This window comes from Aythya fuligula, chromosome 2, assembly GCF_009819795.1.
Source record: "Aythya fuligula isolate bAytFul2 chromosome 2, bAytFul2.pri, whole genome shotgun sequence".
NCBI classification, from domain to species: domain Eukaryota; kingdom Metazoa; phylum Chordata; class Aves; order Anseriformes; family Anatidae; genus Aythya; species Aythya fuligula.
Genome location: NC_045560.1, coordinates 21,348,569 through 21,371,898, shown reverse-complemented (window position 1 = coordinate 21,371,898; position 23,330 = coordinate 21,348,569). Strand labels below are relative to the sequence as shown.

General features: G+C 36.0%; 2 protein-coding genes across 2 annotated transcripts in view; both read left to right on the top strand.

Moving 5' to 3' along the window:
• The window catches only part of LOC116485495 (macrophage mannose receptor 1-like), a 44,129-nt gene extending 41,709 nt beyond the window's left edge, over positions 1-2,420 (top strand). The window contains exons 25-26 of the transcript XR_004252884.1: positions 1,240-1,247; positions 2,409-2,420. The gene's annotated coding sequence lies outside the window, so the exon portion shown is untranslated. The remainder of the gene's footprint in view (positions 1-1,239; positions 1,248-2,408) is intronic.
• The window catches only part of LOC116485496 (macrophage mannose receptor 1-like), a 34,549-nt gene that overhangs the window by 2,135 nt on the left and 9,084 nt on the right, over positions 1-23,330 (top strand). The window contains exons 2-21 of the mRNA XM_032180893.1: positions 397-558; positions 1,505-1,618; positions 2,732-2,878; positions 3,697-3,879; positions 4,720-4,874; positions 6,107-6,220; positions 7,379-7,494; positions 8,379-8,527; positions 9,373-9,572; positions 10,895-11,022; positions 12,412-12,499; positions 13,112-13,256; positions 15,878-15,913; positions 16,014-16,177; positions 16,908-16,990; positions 17,902-18,002; positions 18,353-18,492; positions 19,866-19,980; positions 20,944-21,125; positions 21,893-21,995. Coding sequence (XP_032036784.1) covers positions 397-558; positions 1,505-1,618; positions 2,732-2,878; positions 3,697-3,879; positions 4,720-4,874; positions 6,107-6,220; positions 7,379-7,494; positions 8,379-8,527; positions 9,373-9,572; positions 10,895-11,022; positions 12,412-12,499; positions 13,112-13,256; positions 15,878-15,913; positions 16,014-16,177; positions 16,908-16,990; positions 17,902-18,002; positions 18,353-18,492; positions 19,866-19,980; positions 20,944-21,125; positions 21,893-21,995 — 2,625 coding nt within the window. The remainder of the gene's footprint in view (positions 1-396; positions 559-1,504; positions 1,619-2,731; positions 2,879-3,696; positions 3,880-4,719; positions 4,875-6,106; positions 6,221-7,378; positions 7,495-8,378; positions 8,528-9,372; positions 9,573-10,894; positions 11,023-12,411; positions 12,500-13,111; positions 13,257-15,877; positions 15,914-16,013; positions 16,178-16,907; positions 16,991-17,901; positions 18,003-18,352; positions 18,493-19,865; positions 19,981-20,943; positions 21,126-21,892; positions 21,996-23,330) is intronic.

Sequence of the window (23,330 nt, the reverse complement as noted above, 5' to 3'; positions counted from 1 at the left end):
CTACTTCTTTTGATGATGAACTAAGAGGGAATTCCTCTCCTGGAGAGTCTCCAGTGTCATAGTTCTTCCTTTGACTTCATCCAGGATTTTTTTTTCTTTAATATACAGACGTGTCTGGTTTACCTAGTATTAGTACCCATTTTGTGAATAAAAACAAATATTGCATACTGTCTCATACCTTCTAAAAACTTACAACATTTAAATAAGATTTTAATTTAAAAAATACACTTTTTTATTTGATGACTAATCCAATTTCAATTTTTTTAGACTTGATGACACCATACAGTTAATACTGTGCATTTTTATAGCTTTTGCAGCTTCACATACTTCATTTGCTTTTAGTTGATGCAATGCCAATCCTCTAAGAACAGCATTCAGTTTCACTTCTTCTTCCAGATGACACAGAAAGATTTTGGATAGAAGATGCTTCAACTGGCATTCACTATCAGATAAATTCAGAATCGTCTCTAACATGGCGCCAAGCAAGGAAAAGCTGTCAGCAGCAAAATGCAGAACTATTAAGCATCACAGAGACACATGAGCAAGCATATATAGGAGGTAAAATTATAAAGAACAGGACTGTAAAACCATAAGTTATTCATGGGAGTTGTGCTGCCCCAGAGCTCTACAGGACAAAGTTGGCTGCCTTGTCTTCTTCCAGCTCAGTGAAGAAGACAGGCTGTCAGGTGTGGTTTGGCAGGAGACAAAAGGGAGGTGCTCTGTGCCCTTACATTAGCAGTTTTGTTTGTTTGTTTGTTTGTTTGTTTGTTTGTTTTTGGGGTAGGGGGAATGACTGGTCATGAATCAGTTCTGGGAAGAAAGGGGCCCCATTCCACCTTTGCACTCCAAGCAGGAGTTGCCACATCTTCTGCAGCTTGCTCCATCAGGGAAGGTTTCCTCCACTTGCCTTCCCCTTTAGTGCACTCATTTTAGTGCACTTCAGTCAACAGCAGGACTGTTGACTGTTCCTCAAATGTACCTCTTTCCTCTGTGGTTCAAGGATTATTTTTAATAATATAGAGGATATAAATGATAACATATGATGGTGGCTAGATTTGCGGATACATTTTCATACAAAACATTGCTAGCGCACTGTCTTATTAAGCTTTTTGATGTGTTTACTCCGTGAAATCTGTTACAGAAATATTTTAGTGTAATACTCTTATGAAAATATTTTTTGTTTTGTTTTGTTTATTTAATATCTCTTATTTTGTAATGAAACAGGGACTTGTGGCAGAGTGAGAGATGTAATTACTTAATAAGTAGTAAAAGCAGATGTTAATTTTTCATTTTTGCTACCAAGATGGGATCTTTGCTATCTTTTTACTAACTCATTTGCAAATCTTACTTTTTTAATCTGTGAACTTCATTAATGTGGAAAGCAGTATTTTTAGTCTAAACTGGTTTAAGCTAAGAAATGTACTTTTGACTTTATTTCTTTTAGATATACTAATATACTAATAATGAGAATAAGGAGGTACCATGACTTTCTTTTCTAATTTAGAGCTAACAAAAAAATTCAGTTTTGCATTTTGGATTGGACTGAACACTTTGAATTTCAACAGTGGATGGCAATGGGCTGGGGGCAGTCCTTTCAGATATTTAAACTGGGCTCCAGGTAAGAACTATTTTATAATCTTTGAATGGATTCTGATAAGAAACCAACTAAAAACTACCCCAGCTGCTTTTATTTCAGGGAAGTCCATGCTGATTTTCAAAAGCCAAAGACCTAACACTTTATTTTTATAGTACACTTTCAAATTACAAAGTTCACTGTGGACATCCGTTATAGCTGGTTCTTTTATTTTCTCATATAAGCAAAGAACTTGTTTATGAATGGAGAGTCTCTTTTGGAGTGATGTATAACCCTGCAGATCAGAGATCAGAATTTTTCCATAACATCTTATCCAAGAGTATAAATTTAAATCAAGCCTTCCAAAAGTAGCAAAGTGTTTAGGAAATAGTGGCACTATGCTGTCTGGTCAAATTCTAAATATTATTGAGAGCCAGCTCATAATTCCTCAACACTACATGCAAAGCAGCACTGGGCCACCTGTAAGAATAGAGACAAGGGTGGGCTTGTGATGCTCCTCACATAGGGGGAGAAAGATTACCCAGAGAGGAGGAGAAGCAGCCCAGAGCTGGTGGCAGAGGTGTGGGTGGTGGGTGTGGAGTTTGCCACTGCCAGGGCAGTGAGGACTTCAATTTGGCCAATACCCAGTTATGTTCATGTTTTGAAAACTCTAAGTTTTCAAAAATTCTCTATCAGGCAATTTCCTCTGCTGTTTATAGATGTTCATTCACACCACAACAGAAAAAAGAAAAACTTTTATAGGAGAGTAGAACTGGAAATTCTTGAGTTATACTGGAGATATATAATTTAAAGGTGAATATTTTTAGTTATGAAGTTTTTGAAACAGAATGGAGACCTAGTTTCCACTGTTCTGTCTATGAGCACCAGGATATAATGAAAAGATATAGAAAGTTCCCAATATTATCCTAGGATGAAATCAAGATAGAGTCATTCATCTCACTCAGTGTACATACTCCACTCTCAAAACATAGACCAAAAACAGCATCCTGCAAACTACAACAGCAGTTATCTTATGGGGGAGGGCTTCTTCATATCAAGCACAGAAAAAATCAGAATAATCTCATGTTTCTACTGATCTTTTTGTTGATCTTTTTGTTTACATTTGTTGTGAGATACTATTTTCTCTCCTACTCAAAGGAAATCCTTTCTCAGCCTCTGGGAAAATCTGTGGGGTGATGAATCCTAGACAGAACGCTAAATGGGAAAACCAAGCATGTAACCAGAGACTTGGCTACATATGTAAAAAGAGAAAGTTCAGTTCAAAACCTGACAGTATACCCAAGGGTAAGTTAGTCAAATAAAAAGAAAGATTTTTCTCTAACTTCCAGAAAGAGCAATCTATAAACACCCGCAAGACATAAAGGTACGCAACATTTTTTTTCAACCTCTCATTATGTATTAATCATCCATCGGAGAATATTATTATTTTGTTCCTTCACTCTATCATTCATTTTAGTGAAACTGATAGAAGTTGCTCTGTCACAGTAACCAGTGTCAACAATCACATTTGCATAAATACAGTAGGAATTTTATGCTTCTCATTTGATTCAAATTAGCAATTGCCATTATTCCAATATTTATGTAAAAAATTTCCTCAACAGCAGTGTGTAACTCGATGAGTGCATACGCACAGAGCAGGAGGAGCAGCAGTATTCGTGCAGGCGGCATTTCATCCGTGGGCCATGGCTTCAATGACACCACCTTGTGTCTATGGACATGCCCCATGCAGGAGGGATCTACCAGAGGCTGTCATCTGGGAATGTTATAAAAACTACTCTTATAGCAGGAAGAAAACAGAGCTTTGGTCTCTCTTTCCTCCCAGAGTATAATTTTAAATTGCATCTCTGACATAATGTGGGTAGTTTTCAGTGATGCTCTACTTAAGATACGAAGACTTATCATTCTTATCACTCTATTTGCATATTGAGCATACTGTGCCTTAATGACATTTGTTTTTCATTTGAATGTATTTGCATTTCTAACTGCAGCTTTATGTTTATTCATATAGTACTACTTGTAAAAAGTGCTAGAGAGACCTCATTCTAGTGTTCTTTATTTTTCTCTTCATGAAATTATGCTGAAAATGTGTGCTTTTATTTTAGAGGAACTGAGACCTATTAAATGCACAAATGGTTGGTGGCCGTATGCAGGCTACTGTTACAGCATTCAAAGAGAACCCAAAACATGGAAGGATGCTCTGACTTCATGTAAGAGGCAAGATGGAGATTTGGCAAGTGTCCACAACATCGCTGAGTACAGCTTCCTAGTGTCACAGCTTGATAACAGTGAGTACGCATGTAGTTTCTTTGTCCCATCTGTAATAAAAAAGCTGGGCTTTGTTAAATATTAATGTTTTCTCTGAAATGTCACAAGCTGAAGGCCATATCTAACCTGTGTTCTGGTTGCTGCAGTTACATAAACAATGATATATATTTATCAAGATATAATCTACATTTTAAAACATTTTAAAGCAGGAAAAGAAAAAAAAAATATTCCTAACAGAGACACGTAAAAACCTCCAATAATCACAGTATTTGTGCCTTTTTGCTATGTTAATTGGTTTAGAAATGAGCTCCAAATCTAAAAGAAATTTAACTTCTTGCTGAGGTTAACCTCTTGATATATCTTCTTCCAAGAAAATAAAATTTTTGATTTTCCTTGGGTCTGTAGCAACCATGTGCCTTACATACTGGACTTGGTGACCACCACTGGTTGGCCATTACAGACCCTCTCATGCTCCCCTGTTAAAGACATGTTTTGACAAATGTCTTCATGGCTTGTGTATGATCAGTATGATCTCCTGACTGGCAGGACACACACAGCCACTCCCTGCTCCAAGTATTTTGTTTTACCAAGTCATAGGCACTCAGAAAATTTGCAAAAATCTTCTGCCAGTCATAAAAAGCCATGTGTTTATTTATTTCAGAATTCTTGGATGGCATCTGAGGCCAAGATACATACACTCTTACAGATCTGAACAGAAACCAGAGCTTTTGTTGAAGCACAAAATCAGCTGTCGCGTACCACATCCCACCTTCTATCAGTCACTGTTTGTTACGGGTTTGGAAGTATTCATAGTATTGCATAGCAGACCATAAGCAAACCTGTCTCTTTTCATGTTTCAGAGCCAACAGAAGAGCTATGGCTGGGTCTGAATGACTTGAAGGCTCACTTCTATTTTGAGTGGAGCGACGGGACTCGTGTGACATTCACCAGATGGCAGCGCAGACATCCCACCTACATGAGTGGTCTAGAGGACTGTGTTGTTATGAAGGGGCAGGTATAACTATGCAGTCATTGTGTAGAAATGCAAGCTAATAACTGCCTCAAACTGAAGTCACTTGTCCCTACATACTTGTTCAGGAAACTTTTTATATCTTAGCTTAAAATAATTTTCCCCATAAATTTGGCATCAGCCAGATGAGACTTCAGAGTACAGTGGAGATCAGAAACAGAAAGGCATTATTTTCCTCGGGCTACTTTTTGAAATTTCTTACCTGGTACAAAGCCAGGTTCAGAAGTTTTACGTTAGCCTTATTCTGCTGGCTGCAGCAATAAAAAAGGTTGTAGCTCTGGAGAGGGAGGAGAATGAGCAAGTAATATGTTATGCTATCATAGATGCTATTGGCATACCTTGTCTTCCAGTCTGATAGACCATTAAGTTCCGCAGTGTCATTTCATTAAGGCATGAAGACCCGGCATTAGGGCATGGTTCTTCAGCTGTAATGTGAGTTACATCTATCTGCCAAATAATCTAACCTAAAACCCTATAGTGTTTCTCACGGCTTGTCTGTCAGACTTTATTTTTATGCCACATGTGTTTGGCTTATTAGATACATGGACACACAAGTACACACATACGCACACACACACAAAGGCACACACAAAAAGTGTCATGAACTTTAAAAAATAAATAAATTGAAAATGCACAACTGATATGCTGCAGAACGTTATTAATGTTTGTCACTATTAGGCACCAAAAGAATTGACCCTAAACCAGATTTTATGGAAAAAAAAAAAAAGCTTTACATTCAATTTTATTTTTTACATAATTCTATTTTTAAAAGAAATCAGTCATTTTCAGAGTCTCTTCCTTGATGAATGAAATAATAGGTTTTACTGTCACACACTTAGATACGCATTATTTCAGTTTCATTGATCTCTTGTCCATAAGTATAGTGAAATAATGCCTCTGTAAATGCAGATCCATCAGGACCAGACGAGATATATCTTTACAAATCCTTTCATGAAACAGATAGTTATAATAGGCAATAATGCTGAGACTTCAAGATGTAATTTATTTCCTTCTTTCATCTCAAAATATCCTCGAATGTTAAACTATTCCTCAAATATATATATATATATTTAAATAAGTCTCCATTGACAATTCTACAGTCTTCTTATGTAATACATTTCAGTGAGCCTTGTAGTGAAGAAGGAGGGAAGTAGCAGTTTTCTTATGTTTATGAATGCCAATATTTTTACATGTATTTCTTTTTCCTGCTGTTCCAGGATGGATACTGGGCAACTGATGTTTGTGATAAGCAACTTGGTTACATCTGTAAAAAGAAGCCTTCACCACAATCTCTTGAAAAAGAGATGATCATAGACCCAGGCTGCCAAAAAGTAAATGTTCTCTCACAAATGTTGGGAAAAATGAATAGGAATTAATTTACTTGTTGTTTCTTCTTTTAGAGTCTTTACATTTGTTTGTATCTTCTACTCTTGAGGAAACTTAGTCTTTTCCCATAAGCAAATTACTAATATATGTTCATACTTCATTTGTACTCTGAAAATACTACAGAATGTCAAGATTCATTTATGTGTATATTAATACTTTTCTTTCACTTCCAGGTGACCCACCTTGTAAAAAAATCACATATATCTTTGAAATAATTTCATTACTATTCTCTCTACTTATGCTTGTAGCCAAACATGCAAAATTACCAAAAGGCACTTTGTCCCTTCTCTCAGATCTACTATTTACAGTCCCCATACATAGCAAAATCTTTACAGTAAGAACTACAAAAGAAATAAAATATTTTAAAATATAAGATTAGCTTTTCCATACCATGTTACTACTGATAGACTACTTAGTTGGCCTTTCAGTGATATCAGCAGGTTATTTTTTCCCAACTAGTATTTTTTCCAAAATTCACGTTTTATTAAATCTATACCAACCAGCATAAATCTCTCTAACAACAGGAAGAAGCATGGGTGTTTGGGTGATATTCCTTCTTTCCACCCTCCCTACAAACAAGCACCATCTGGATTCCTCTTGGCTCAGAAAGTTTCCTTACACATTCCTCTAAGGGTGCTAGGGGCAGCTTTGGGGAACTGTGCTTACAGCTGAATTAATTTCAGAATCAGAATATTTTTGCACTTCATTATGTCAGATCCTGTAGCTCTGGAAGACTTGGCTGCAGCTCCCTCTGAATGAATCACTGGTTTATTATGGTGAGGTTTGCATAATCTCAACCTTACAAAATACTGGAATATGATAGCAGAGTCAAAATTTTCTTTGAAAATTTGAAGAGATAAAGAGTAATGTCATGATGTCATCCTTTAAATAAAAAGGTCTTTGAAGGAGCAAACAAAAACAAAAACAAAACAAGGCTTTTTTTTTTTTTTTTTTTTTTATTAACAGATTTGCCTAGTCTTATCTTGTTTTTAAGCCTATCGGCAACAAACTAAACATCAAATATTTACATACAAAATAGTGGAGATAATTTCTATACTGAAGTTTAATTCAATTTCAAATTAAGAACCTCATGTTTTTCACAGGGTTGGAAAAGATATGGTTCTCACTGCTATTTGGTGGGTTCTGACCTTGTAACGTTCTCAGATGCAAATAAGAAATGTGAACAAAGTAAAGCCTATCTAGCCACAGTGGAAACCAGGTAGGAAAAATATCTTTCTTTCTACTTCCAAGTTAGTACTTCTGATGATGAAAAAAAAAAAAAAAAAAAAAAAAGTATATTTTAGAAAGCTTTTCAAACCATTTCAATAACAGTTTTCAAAAATAATCAGCAAAACAAAATTATCTATGTAGTAAAAAAAAAAAAAAAGACATTTTAGGGCATTTTATTTAACTAACTAAAACAATTTTCAGATTTTGAGGGTTCTTGAGTTCCATTATCTCTTAATTTTCAATTCCTAATTAAAGAAACCTCTATTTTGTTTTTGCTTTTCTTTTGAAAAGTGGCTACTACAATTTTCCTTTATTTACTGATGAATGTTATCTAATTATTGGAAATCTTTAAAAATATTCCCTAAAATACCACCTATGCCAAATTTTGAACAAATATAAGAATGCTTTCTGTACATTCCTTCCATAGCCAGAATGTGTCATCTCATGTATCTATATCTCAAATGGTCTTTGAAGGCTTCATGGCCTCTGAGGAAGATGAGTACTTTGAGAGACAATGTGTAGCAAAGCTAACAGTGGTTTGGTCCTGACTTGCTGGTAGATTTGAGGCATCACAAAGTCTTGGACAATAGCAGTATACAATTATAAACTGATGTGAGTTGTGATTTGTGATGTTTCACAGAACCAGGTGGAGAGGAAAGAAGATACCTTTGGAGGTAAAAATACCTTTGGAGAGGAAAAGGTGTCTTTCACTAAATATTTCTGACTACACTTAAGAGCTTGCTGAGGTGTTGCTTGAACTTCATTAAGGACCAGTTTCCTTGGGGCTGTGCTGGCATGGTAGAGATACATCTATTTGTATCAGATTTATATTGCAAATAGTATTTTGTGTTTGAATAATGTTTTCCACTTCAGAAATGAGCAAGCCTTTCTGATTAGCCTGACTGGTCTGAGGTCTGAAAAATATTTCTGGATTGGTCTCTCTGACACAGAAGAACAAGGGACTTTCAGGTGGACCAGTGGTGAAGCTCCTCTCTTCACACACTGGAACTCAGCAATGCCAGGTAAGCTCTGCATGGGCACATCCCTTGTGATCAGAGTCTCTCTGAAATTCAAGCAGGTTTCTGCTTTCCAGCTCCTCATATTGGAAATTAGAGCAGGTACTTTTGTGTTTACAGCTGTAGGTGACCAACACTGTCAGATCTTGTTTGCCCCTGGTATAACATACACTTGCAGCTGAGTGCCAGGTGCTGCTTTACTCATTATTTGTGAAGTTGTAGAGAAGCATATGTATCCTGAGCTAGACCAAAACCAACAAGGTAGAGGACTTAACAAGGTCCAAGGGTCTTCTTTTTTTTCAACGTTTTAAACACCTTTTTACAGCAACTCATCAAATTGAGAAAAATGACTATGAGCTGAGTATTTGACCCACAAGGTGCCTGTGTGAGAAATGGACAGCAAATGTCCTGCTCTACTGCATTTCAGCAGAACATATGACTGGAAACCGTTGCTTTCTCTGTAGCTAGTTATGTTTCAAGAAAGTCTTACTGTAGTTGATATCACCTTTCCTGAAATTGAATTACTCTGATATTGAGAATCACAAAGTAATTGACAGTCCATTTGCTGTAAATGTAAATAAAATCAAGTGCTATTTGTCCTGTGATTTGCCTGGCGTTGGCAAGATGAGGAATATTTGTATCCTAAATCCATTTTTGGGAAAGGTGGGTCTCTGAGACATACTGACCCTTATCTCAGCTGTGGCAGGAGACACTCAGAATAATTTTATATCCAGGATGGCTTTTAATCTGCATCTTCCTTTTCACAGTTTTATATGAATAAAAACAAATATCCTATTTCTTATAAAGCAATTAAACTTTGGTTTCATTCATTTCTTTTATATATCACAAAGGAAAAGAACAAGGCTGTGTTGCCATGGGAACTGGAATGAATGCTGGATTATGGGATGTCATTAGCTGCCAGGAGACAGCAAATTTTCTTTGCAAGCAGTGGGCAGCAGGCGTTCCTCCCCCTGCTCCTCCTGCACAGGTGCCTGCAGCTGCCTGTGCTGAGGGCTGGGATGGAGCCTCCCAGGGAGACTCGTGCTACAAGGTCAGTGTGCGTCTCCTTCCCTGCAAGCCTGAGCACGGGGGAGCCCAGGGGTCATTGCACTGCTCATCCTGATGTGCAGGGACCCAGTGCTGGGACATTTTTGGAGAATCATCTTCTCCTTGGAAGAGGAAAACCAACCCGTGAGACATAGCCATCAAAAATAACAAAACTCAACAACAAAAAGCTTGCTACAATGAAAATAGAGAGCTAAAAATGTTTCTTTTATTTACATAACAGGTGAGAACCTCACTCCATTTGTTTATGTCCAAGAATTTTGGAGTTCAAACAAACATATCTCAAGAGCTGTCAGTGTCACTTGCCTATGACATTATTTTCTAAGAGAAAACTTATGGGAGCCTGGTCCTTCAACAATCTTTTATCAGAGAATGTGATACTTTTAGATCCAGACTTAGTTTGCCATTGGTGACACATCAGCAAGTAAAAATTCTGTGCATTCCTTTCATTCCTTTGTTTTAGCAAAAAATGCCTAGAAATGTCTCTCTCTCTCTCCCTCTCTCTCTCTCTTTTTTTTTTTTTTTTTTTTTTTTTTTTTTTTAAGAAAAAAGCAAAAGCAAAATAGTACAAGGAAAGGTTAATAATCTGAAACATTTCTCTTCCAGATCTTTACATAAGTTTCCTCTCACTTTCTCTCTTGAGACTCTCCGCCTGTTCGAAGGACAGAGATGATTTTAGCTCTGTATTTAAAAGTCTCTCGACTTTTATGTCACACCCAGTTAATTACTGTTACTCACATTATTGATTTTGCCATTTACCAAATTGCTGCTTTCTCAAAAATGCCAAGCATACAATTCCTTACTTCATGAATGTGTGTACTTCACATCAGGAAGCAGAGCTATATGTATGCTTGAACAACAGAAAAATCTCTTCCTCACCCTGTAACAGCACCTTGTATTATAACTCTTACTGTTCATGCTATGTTTTCTGTTCTAACATATTGAACTACCCACCTCCTTCAATTTCTCAATAATTTCCTCCTTTCTACTGCACAATGCTAAGACTGGACTCTTCTATTTTTCTTTGAGCCTTTCAGTGGTCAAAGTTCCAATTAAGTGATAAATTATTGTGACAACTTTTGTTCTCCCTAGTCTCCTACACTACTCTTCCCTTATTATTTTAAAATAGAGGAAAGTAAGAAAAAAATACAGTCTACATTACTAACATTTAATATTATAGGTCTTGACAGATGTTATGTTGCCTTTCTCAAGAATAAAGAGATGCTGAAGTGGTACTGATCTTAATTACATAGTTAATTATACGTTATATTATATTTAGTAATTTATTATCACATTTTTTCTCAACAGTTTTTTGTGAGGGAGGGAAACCTAAAGAAGTCTTGGTTTGAAGCTGAAGAATTCTGTAGAGAAATAGGAGGAAATCTGGTCACAATCAATTCAAGAGAAGAGCAAACTTTAATAAGGCGGTTAGCATTGTGAGTACTTGCACAACATTTCGTTTTCATGTTAGTGCTAAATAAGAATTCTATCAAAATGTATTGGGAACTGGACAAGCGAGCAAATAAAAACAAGCAATTTTTAAAAGAAAATGGAAAGATATAATTTGGAAATATCATAATGAATTACATTTTCAAAAAATATGTATATTTCAACCTGAATATTTCAAATATTTCATTTTTTGATATTTCTGAAATTTTCATAATTTTTTCATCAATGGCTTTCTCCAAATTTGCTCAAGTGTGTACATGTTAGCCCTGTTCCAAAAGGGAGGTGTTAAATGGTTTGGCTCTAATTGTGCCTTTTTTTTTTTAATGGCTATGGTTCATATTTTAAGACACACATTCAAAAACCAAACCAAAACTAAACTAAACAAAACAAAAAACAAACCTTGAGCTAATATGTAACATAAACTGAAATGCAAGGAATTAATGTGGAAATCTTCAGACTATAAACTGAAGACTTAAATCAAACAAGCAAGAATTCATCTTCATTCTTTTATATAAATGCTGTAAATGCCACATTACACACAATCTAGAAATTATAGCATTTTCCCCCCAAATCAGACCACTACTTTTTGGTCGCATTTCATATTCAATATTAAGACATCTCATTGATAAATAATATATAGGTATTTAAACAAAAAACTGTGTTTCACATAGTGGTGTATTCAGGTGTAATTTCTAAAATTTTTCAAATAGATTTAAAACTATTATATAGAAAAGTCTTCATGATCTCATCCATTTTCATTTTATTATTTTTTAATATTGTGAAGAAGTGAGCATATTTTTCTTCATCTGCTAAAGCTCTTTGATTTAGCCTATTAAAATTTTGGGAAGGGAAAGTTTCCTGCTATATAGTGAGTGAGATAGGAACCTATTGTATCTGATTCATAAATATGAGGAGATAAACAACAGAAACTTTTAAATAAACTTCAATTGAAGTGTCAAGAAGGAAATCAGAGAAGTTGAAAAATATATATATTTTTAATTTTTTTTCATTCATATCATATTACATCTCTCTATTCATGCTTTACTTTTACTAAAACCTTTCCTGTGAACTCCTGCTACAAGCAAGAACTATGCTTCTGACTCAAGGATGGGAGCCCAGACTAGTGCTATGCCACTCCACTTGCTTAATTCAAAATAAATTCAAATAAATTCAAATTAAATTCAAGTGCAACATGCCTTGTCTCAAGAAAGTACACTTGGAAAGGGTGCAAACAGTGAGCCTGGCTATGGGCCAACAGTGAACAAGAAGCTCCCAATTCAGATATGACAGAAAAGTGTATGATTTCATGCTTTTTAGCACTTATACCATAGCTCCTTTTTCTACATTCAAGCATTGATATTGTATGATTTCTTTAGGGATAAAGGAGTGCACGTGCAGGGATTCTGGATGGGTTTGTTTCTCTTAAATCCTGATGAAGGATTTGCTTGGATTGATGGCTCTCCTGTAAGTACTTATTTGCTGAAGGTTAATTGCCCTTCTGACTTTTAGAATATATAGATTTTCATGTTTTTATGCTTTTCTTCCAATCTCTTTAAAATTTTGGCAGGTGCAGGGCAGCACTTAACACATCAGCTGAAGAGCTGCAGTGCTTAGCGATGGCACTATCTTAGCACTATCTTAGCACTCTAACAGAAGCACAAAGCTCTGTATTGTCATTCCTGGTGCCATGTTATACCCCATCTTCCACAGTACAAGCTCCTAGATCTTTGCTGCATCCCAGACTAGGAAGTGCTGTGTGACAGACAGTACAGAAAAATCAGCTTGCCATCTCTTACAAAGCTAGATAAACATGACTTTCTCCATCTATCTATTTTTCCTCCACAAGAAACATGCTTTACCATAAAGTGAAATTTTTCCACCTTCTCTGGGGAGCAAGGGGTAAAGTGAGCTGATCGGCATGACTTCCACAGCCCTCTCAGAGCTCTCTGAACTCCTTTTAATCCCATAAAAGAAGTGCTTGGGATGATGAAACCCTGAAATTGTGTGATGATGAGAAACACAGTCACTTCCACTCAGTTTGAAACACATGGTAATTGAGATGTATTTTCCACACAGGTAATTTATGAGAACTGGGATAAAGATGAACCCAACAACCATGAAGAAATTGAACATTGTGCTATGTTTAATAGATCACCCCAAATGCGCTGGAATGACTTGTACTGTGAACACTTACTTAATTGGATTTGTGAAACAAAAAAAGGTATGATTAGTTCACTATTTAATTGGAGTGATAAGCACAAGTTCAAAGGCAAATTGTATGGATTTCAACCAATTGAAAGGAAGAAATATATTTGGTATTTTTCATTTGAATGGTAGAGTAGTGAATGCAACACAAAAGGAGAGGAATGAACTGAGCTATTTCAATTGTACTCAGATGCAGGAAGTTAAAGATATCCCTCTTACTTTATCTCTGGCTTTATCTCGTCCTGTCACAAGTTGAATAAATTTGCAAGACAAAGATACTTATCTCTTTAGCAAGGATTTCTCTGCTTTTATCTCCTCCCTCAATTTTTATCTGCTCTGGGTTTACCCAGGAGACCTAAAGATGGAAGGGACTAAGAGTTCCCTGTACAAAAGATAAAAAAAGCTTTGGTTCCCGTTGTGAAACTAACAATGGGAACCAAACAGAGGGAGATGTTGCTATAGGAACCAGCAACTCTGAAAAGCTGATCAAAACCAGAAGCTAGCGTAACCTTGAGGGATTCCTAGAACCACCTTAAAAGCTCCCTAAAATTAAAAGAAAGCTGACTTCACACAGGGAATGAGTAGGAGGCGTGATAGTGTGGGCAAGGGAGAAGGAGCTGCACAAACAGAACTGGGTATACCTCATATACTTCTGCCAACAAACAGCTATCCTTAAACAGTGAAAAATTACTTACTGAGTAATTGAAAAATTACTTATGCAAATAGGAAGAATCACTGTTCCCTTGTGAGTAGATTAGTCTTGCAAATACACCACCAAACCCCTGACTTCTGTGCACCAGCCTGGAGCAGCACATTCTGTGCAGCCCTTTCTGGCATGCTGGGCAAGCTGCTTCATACAGATGTGGCTTTCTGCTCTTGATGGGATTACTCAAGGGGAGTTCAGAAAATATGACAGAGAGACTCTGATCAGTTTATCTTGACCCTAGATGATCTTTCAGAAGTTAAAAATAAATAAATACTTAAATTAGACCTTGTTATTGTGAGTATAGATTAGATGATAATACCTGTGAGAGGGGAGAAACTCAGCTGTTAATTCTCATTTTTCAGCACTTAACCTCATTGTTTGACCTGGTGTGCCTTGAAATCCATGCATAACGTTGTTCATTAAGTGTCTTACCATACTGCTCCTGAAAGAAGGAGTTGCACTGAGCATATTTTTCATAAATTATTCACTGTTGGTCACTCCCACAGCATTGCAAATGGCAGCAGGCAGCACTACTGGAGCTAAGTCCAACAGAGTCAGTCACCAGCCACTCATGTTGGTGGGTGCTGCCTATACAACCACTGTCTGCACCATCAGCAACAGCTCACCTTTAGCAATTCTGCTCACCTGGAAACCTTGTGGTTTCCAGAATTTTCCAGCTGCTTCTCAAGGAGTTAAAAACAAAGAACAACAACAAAGAACAAAAAAAAAACACACACACACACACAAAAAAACCATCATTTTATGACCATTCTATTAAAGTCTCTTAGATGGTATGACATTCATGAAGACAATTTTTTTTGTTGAGATGAGAACAAGGGTGCATATACAACAAATTATTATTTTTTTCCTTTTTGAAAAGCAAGGACAGTTACAGTTAATTAGGATTAAAAAATAAAATCCAAACTAGGTGAACAATGTAAATTCACTATGAATATATTTGAATAAACCTAGTACTATTCTTCATTATCTGCTTAAGGAGAAAATATTTAGAAATTTCCAACAGATTTTTATTATTATTATTATTATTATTTTGCTTCACTCTCATGTAAACTGTTTTTGTTCTTTCTTTAATAATGTGTTCCTCTATATCAAAGCTCAAAAGAAATGAGGAAGGCTAATTAACTGAATGAGTAGAAAGCTAATAGAATTTCTGTTGTTTGTGAAGAAAAACAAACAAAACAAAACAAAACAAAACAAAACAAAAAAAAACAAAAACAAAAACAAAAAAACAAAAAAAAAACAGGCATCCTAGCAGAGCTACCTTTGAGGAACTATAGCTAGCCCTTGGTATAGCATCAGCTTCATTGCTTCCTCCTGGTCTGTACTGTAATGAGGAAGTGGGGTATATACTGCTTCTCCATACATCAGCTGGCTCTCTCCAGGACTCTCTTAAAAACAAACTTGCCAAGTAAAGGGGAAGCCATCAGGATAGTAGGAATATATCTAGACAGTGGAAAATATGTGTGGTGTTAAGAAAATTATGCTTTCAGTACTTGTGAGTAGTTGACTATTTGATAGGTAAGCTTGAGAGTTGAATAGATGGATTATGATGTCTGGTACTTGTTCCGTGATTGTAAATAAATATCATTAGCACGATAAGCTTAAAATATAAAATACATTTTCAAACGGATGTAAGTTTCATCTACAAAGTGTTTGCTGCATATCCTGACTTATTTAATATAGTGTTTTTGGAGATACCTATGTACACATTAAACATATGTGTTTTTCACTAGCTAAATGTTTCTAAATTATCATTTAATTTAATATGGTGGTATATGCCCTAAAATTTTGAGAAGTTTGTTAAATAATTCATATTTGTATTTTCTTTCTCTGTTAATAAAATAATATATATTTTTTTGTTATTGTTATTATTAATAGACTATTGCTCATTATGATGTTTTATTTTACAGGTACACTGCTAAAACCTGAACCAAACTACAAGCTTGGTAGGATTTTTTCCTCTTTCAAAAGAAGACTTACGGTATAGTTTTTAGACTCTTTACAAACCAGATGAGAATGTAACATATATGCTTCTTTATCTTCCAGAATATCAAGCCACTGATGATGGATGGATTATACATGAGGATAAACAGTATTATTTCAGCAAAGAACATGTCCCTATGGAACAAGCACGGAGAATTTGCCAGAAGAACTTTGCCGATCTTATTGTCATTGAGAACGAAAGCAAAAGACAATTTATATGGAAATATGTAAGCACTGTGTCTATTAAATATTTCATATATCATATATTATTTATTTATATTTACGTCCTAATTATTAGTTCAGCGTAATGAATGTGGGCACTTTTGAAGCCATGATCAATTTCACTCTGTTTTACAAGTAAACAATTTGATAAGATTGTATTGGTCATGGATTTGTCCCTTGGATTTGTTTTTTTCTTCTCAGCATCCAATACAAAACAGTAATTTGCACCCCACATGCTCAGGCAATTCATAGGCAGCATGACTTATACTGCAGCCTTCCTGTAGGGACAAGGTCAGTGGCCACTAATGCTGACTTTTAACAGAAGAGCAGCTTGAAAAATAAAGAGAATGGTCTAGCTGTTTAGCTAGGCTAAAATCCTGAGCTACTGCCCTACATTACTTATTTGGTATATTTTTTCAGGACCTGTCAAGAACTAACATTAGGTAAGTAGAGAAAAAATGCATGTGAATATTAAAGGAGTAGCAAAGGGCAGCTCAGGGCTAGGTTGCTTATCTCTTCTAAGACATGTAGCCTACAGAGCAGTTACTATTATTTTCCTGTCCATTGGGTTCCTCCCTCCAGGATCTGTTTCTCTGTAGCCTTCTTGCAGTTCAGGTCTGAACCTACAACATTCTTGCCTGAGACTCAAATCATGTAAAAAACAAGCAAGCAAACAAAGAAACAAGGAAAGCATAACTGTGGAACTGTTTAGTGATTAAATTGCTTTTGTTTTAGATTAAGACAAAAGAGAGGGGAATATTTCTCGCAGTGGAATCATTTTTCATTGGCTTAGTTGTCAGCTTTGATCATAAGTTCAGGTGAGTAAAGGAAGAACATTAAAGATAGTAATGTACAACAATGATGGCAATTTCATGTCAGTCTGCGGAGGTATTTGTGTGTGCTTTCATCTTACAAGTTAATAATTCTTACGCATTTATCCTCTAGATAGATTTCAGAAGTTTGAGATTAGAAGTACTAAGCTTTCCTACATTTAAGCAAATAATCTTATTTATTTATTTATTTATTTACATCTGGGTGAACAAAACCAATAGTATTTCATGAGTAAGGGTCATTTCATTTGATGTCTTACACTGAGAGATCTGAATTAAAGACCCAAGCAACCCCTCATAAGTAGTGAGGATAAGCAGCTAAGTTTAGGATGATGTTCACCTAGTTCACTTTAGACATCAATTTTAAGATGAGATTAACTCTGATTTAGACCTCTAATGGCTATGTAGAAGCTCCAGAGGTTTAGACATAAGCATTTAACCATATGAATCCCACTTATTGATAAATAAATCCCAAATTATGTGAGCCTGAAGAATGAGCAATATCTCACCCAAAAGGTTGCTGAAATTTCTGGCAGAGTACCTGTTTTAGCCTTCTACAAATAGATTTATTTCTGGAGGATGCCTTTCTGGAATGAAAGAGAAATTCAAACTCTGGTGTTGCAGTCTCATCCAGACTGTAAGAAGCTGTTGAGTATGACATTGTTTATCTAGCTTGTGACAAAATGGGACACTGATGGGACTTGAATGTGATAATACTAAATAGGTGAGAGGCCGTAATATTTGCTGTGGAACTGTCCTTTCAGTTTTAGAGCCTTTGCCCTCTAGTCACTATTGATACCTTGATACTTTGCTTAGCCCATTTGCTGAAGAGACCTCATATCTCTAAATGGCTGCTGGAGATATCTGTCCTGCAACCACTTTGCCGTTTTTTCTTTCAGCTGGCTGGATAAGACTCCAGTGGACTATGTTGCCTGGGCTCCAAATGAACCCAATTTTGCAAATAATGATGAAAACTGTGTGATAATGTCAAAAGATTTTGGTGAGTAAAATAGCAAAGTGAAACACTTGGTTGAGCATCTTGAGGAGATAATGGTATCAAAAGCTAATATGTTTGCCACGTATTTAAATCTGAGGCTCCCCACATAGCTGAACAGCAGAGACAGTTTTTCATAACAAGTACATTGAGGTTAAAATCATGCCTTCACTATTAGAAGACAAACACACTGCAGTGGAAGGAGGATTGTATTTGGGCTAATAGTGTATGTGGCAACTGTTTCACCTACCTCTGGAAGGTTTCATTTGTGCTTTATGAATATTGTCTGTGTTATCCTCTGTAATGGTGGTACAAGAGTTTCCATGAGTGTTTCTATGTATTTCATTTATTTACAGGGTTTTGGAAGGATATAAACTGTGCTTTGAAAAATGCCTTCATTTGTGAAAGGCACAATTCAGCTTACTCAGGACTTGCTCCTACTGTACTTCTGCCTTTGGGAGGATGTCCTGAAACTTGGCTTTTGTTTCATAATAAGGTGAAGTAACAAATCTCAGTAGCTCTTAGCAGATTTGCTAGAGGTAGAGAAACCAATTATCCCTTTTATCTCACTATATATATATGCTCTTATTTTATACAACAGTCTTTTATGTGGTATTCTAAAAGTGAATTTTCATGTTTTTAAATCCATATGTAAATCTCAAAAAAGTGAACTTGAATATTTTGTTATAATTTGGACCAGATTATCTTGAAGGTCTATGAAAAGCATCTGTTCCTGGAATGGATTGTGGGAGTTGCTCATTTCTATTCTATGAAATATTTAGGTGTCCACGTTGTAATAATTCATAGAATTATTAAGATTGGAAATATCTCCAAGATCATCTGGTCCAACCATCCCCCTACTACCAATGTCATCTCCTAAACTGTGTCCCTAAGTGCCACATCCAACCTTTCCTTAAACACCCCCAGGAATGGTGACTCCACCACCTCCCTGGGCAACCCATAAACTTTTGCAGTTTCTATATTTTTTTTCCAGTTTATTTTAGATGTACTGTACAGAATTACTGTTCCATTATCCCAATGTATAATTGTAACCCCCTTTATCTGAGTGACACTGAACTGAAAATATGAACACACTTTCCATACATAATCAGTTACCACATTTCATCTTTAGTTGAGTAACACAAGCAGCAATTAAAGTTAAATTAAAAGTAAAAAACAAGCAAACATTGTTTTCCAATAAGTCGAGCATAAGTATACTTGGACACATAGACACTAGAAAAACGAAACAAACAATAAAACAAAACTAAAAATCACTCCCACAATGCAATCAATAGGAAAAGGATTATTTTTTATTTCAAAGGAGGAAAAGAAAAAGGTAGAAGCAGCATATGTCAGTTAAAAATATGTCCCTCAGAACATATGCAACTATGGAAAAAAATTTTACACCAGTATTAATAAAAAAAAAAAAAAAAAGTGATACTAATATACTGTACAAAACAGCAGTTCTCAATGCTGCTTCATTCATGTTTAATGCTAACCTAAGCACAGGGTTTAGTAATGTCTGTGGCACACAATTGAAAGAATTTGATCTGAGAGTTATCTGTCCCGAGTAATAGTCTCAATCCAGCAATAGTTTGTCCTTCAAAAACTTTACTTTTCAGCAATGTGACCCCAAACCTCTATCCTGATTATCTGCTAAATGTTTCAGTAGCTTTGGGAGGTTGAGAGCTCTGCATGTAAAATTCTGTTATTAGCTCTGTCTCCTTCTTGCTGGCTGAGTGGATTGGCATTTCAGCAGCTCCACAAATTGCTGCTCTTTGCATGCAAGGACTGGAACTGAATTAATCAAATCAAATTTAATTCGCTTTGACACCTGAAATTTTGCCTAATCCTTTTTTCTCCCTACAGTGTTATAAAATATTTGGATCCAGAGAAGAAGAGAGACTGACTTGGCACTCTTCAAGAAGTGCTTGTATAGAATTAGGGGGAAATTTGGCCTCTATTCACAATGATCAAGTGCAAGGTATGAAATCCCAACCTTTTGGTGTTAGGTACGATGCCAGTAAATGTCACTAAAAACATCATAATTATTAGCTAAAATTGTAAAAGTGGCTGCTGCAACCAAATATAGTCCTTCTAGAGGTTAGCTTAGATATTTGAGCACTCTGAAGTGACATATCTCAACTACTTATTTTGCACTGGATCACAATATTCAGGTCCTGTATATACTGATGACGGTGCACAGAACCTCATAGAAATACTGGTCCTGGGGAAATAATTGTAAAATAAATCACATAGTGACAATAAAGATGAATACTTGTGATTTCATTGCAATATAACCCCTCTGCCCCCCCCCCACCCCCCCTTCCCAGTAGGTTAGGTTACTAACCTAACAGTAGGAGAAACCTACTATCCACATCCATTTATAATCTTAGTGCCTTCTTTGTTTCCTCCTCACCTGTCCCTCTCCTGAATCCCTCTGACCTTCCCCAGCACCTTTCCTTTCCTATAAAACTCATTCTTTGAAGCCACTAAATGAGTTTTTGGCCCATCTAATGCTCCAAAACAGACTCCGTATCTAAATAGCTCCTGTGAAGGAAGACCCAGAGCTGCTTAATCCAGAGAGCAGACTGGAGTGAGCTATTATGGCACTTCTCATCTCTTGGCAAAACCATAGGGCAGAAAGAGCAGAAGGATCTGTTCCCTGTGGTTTTGGAAGGTAGGATAAATAGCAATGGCTTGAAATGGCCCCAGAAATTGAGGTTTGACAGTAAACAAACATCCATCAGAAATGACATATGGACAGTTTATGCTACCTTTAGGAAGGTAGATTAATCCTTTGAAGTCCCTTCTAACCTTAATTTCTATAATATTTCTAAGAACACTGTGAGTAGCATTTTTATCTTAAAAACTATCCCTTTGATATTTTTTATAGAATGAAGATGCTTCTGTTAAATTACCCATTTTTAAATATCTTTTGTTTTAGCCTTCCTCACCTTCAATCTAAAGGATGTTTCCAGTGAAACTTGGATTGGATTAAATGATATTAATAATGAGGGCAGTTATCTGTGGACGGATGGAAGCTCTTTTGACTATTCACATTGGGCAAGACAATTCCCTTTTAGGGATAAATATATTGAAGTTAATAGGAGGTATACTACAATACAGGTAAACAGAAACAAAAAAATCAGCAAGTGCATAACTTAGATAATATCCTCTAACATAGTGTAACTGGCCTGAATTCTGAATTCTCTCTCAGCTAGAATCTCTATACTTTAATGTCTTTAAGTAGAAAAAAAAATGAATAATATTTCAGAGATCAAGTCTTTAAAGATGTACCCAGTGATTAATAGGCCTGTTAAGAATATACATGTAAACTTATTGTCATTCCTTTGCAGAAGTTTAGAACTGCAGAAAAATAATGCTCTACTATAATTACTGTTAGACTTATTTAGAATTATTAAATTTAGGAGATCTAAATGAAAACATTCTATTAATATAAAATATATTAATATGAAATACATTATATTAATATATTAATATCTATAATATATTAACTGAAAATACAAATTCTACTAAATGTGCTGGGTTTCTTATTTCATTTAATTACTTCTTCTTGACAGCATGAATCCAAATGAAAGTTCAACAAGTTAAGTATCGATTATCATAAACCATATAGCAAAAATAGCTTTGGTGCACTTCAAGAAATTTTAATAATGTGACAAAATTTCTTACAGTAATCTGCCAGGGAAAATGCATTGGCTTATGATCTAAACCATGATACATTTCTTTTCCAATAAATTATATAATAGAACAAAAGAAAAAAAAATCAGAGAAGAAAGCTATTAATTTGGCCTCCTCAGAACTTCCTCTGTTAATTTGCCAGACATTTTGTTCTTTATCTACTATAACTTTATTTTTCAATTTTTCCCTAGACTGACTGTATTGCCATGACAAAAAGATCTGTAAATGAAGCAAGGCGCTGGGAAAACACTGACTGTCAGCATAACAAAAGTTATGTTTGCCAGATGGACAGCAGTAAGTTTTATTTTTCACCTTCTTTTTTGGAAGACTTACTGAACAATGTGAGTGTACAAGTCCTTAGTTACAATTGCCTGTCTGTGTCTGTAGCAATTGGCGTGAAGGAAGCAGGGATCCTTTCCCAACTCAAGAATTCCAGGTATGAAACCTTCTCTAGAATAAGGATCACAGAAAAGTTTTTGCTTTATGGCCTCTCCCCACCGACATACCTACCAGCATTCACAGAGTCTGAATACACCTACACGTCAGATCTGCATTTAGATCTGGTGCCTGCACATGACAAGTAGACACTTTGAAGGCAGGATTCATCTCATCCTGAAGGATGAGCTTAATCTAGCATAGGTTAGAAGACCCAGGCCTTCAAAATCCTGTTTTTATCTGTTGACTTAAAAAGGAGTTTAGCCATCTGTGAGATAGTCAACAGGCCCAGATACATGTATCTGAATAAGGTGATTTTGTAAATGTAAATAGAAAGCATGGAGAAAAGTCCAACAGTAACACCCACCATAGGTACATAGGTATCTCAGCTAGCTTTACAATACAGCAAAAGCCGCCCCCACCTCCAGATATCAGCCCTTCTCTCTTACCAAAAACCCTTCCTCACACATATTCCCTTGGGAGGAGATTGTGTGTGTGTGTGTGTGTGTGTTAATTAAGGTCAGTTACACTGGTTATTTCATCACTCCCTAGCAATGTTTTTGTAACACAAGACTAAGGATCAGAAGGGCAAAAGCTTCAGTTTTCTTCACATATCCTCAGGGTGGGAGACACATCCGGAACATAGCTACACTGCAGAGTCTGCAGGAAGAGAAATGGGAACTGCTAGGTAGCAAGTCATGTTCTGCAACTGAAAATACAGGAAGAAGGCACATCTGGGCCACATGCTTCAGGCTCTGTCCCATGCAAGTGCAGAAAGCTACACAAAGGCATCACTAGCAGAAACACTTTCCAGGGCATTCTCAACACCACATGAGCATGTATGTCCTTTTTCTGTACCCATCATCATTTCTAGGTCTTCGTCTTCTCCTTCCACATTTAAGGCAGAATTATATATATATATATATATATATATATTTCATTTTATTCTTCATTGAAAAGAAGAAGTAGAGTCTTCTTAGACTTAAATGAAATTTGTTCCTGTTGATTTGATCCCAAAATTGATCCTATTTTTAAACTCAAGTGGAATGGAGATTCTGCACCATGCTTTTACCTGCACTGCAGGAAGGGAACCTAGAGATAGGAGGAGAATTCCTGTGTGACGAGTATTCACATAATTTTATCTGGTGAGAGTGTATGTCTACAAACATGCACAACACTTCCTCTGCTTCTCCC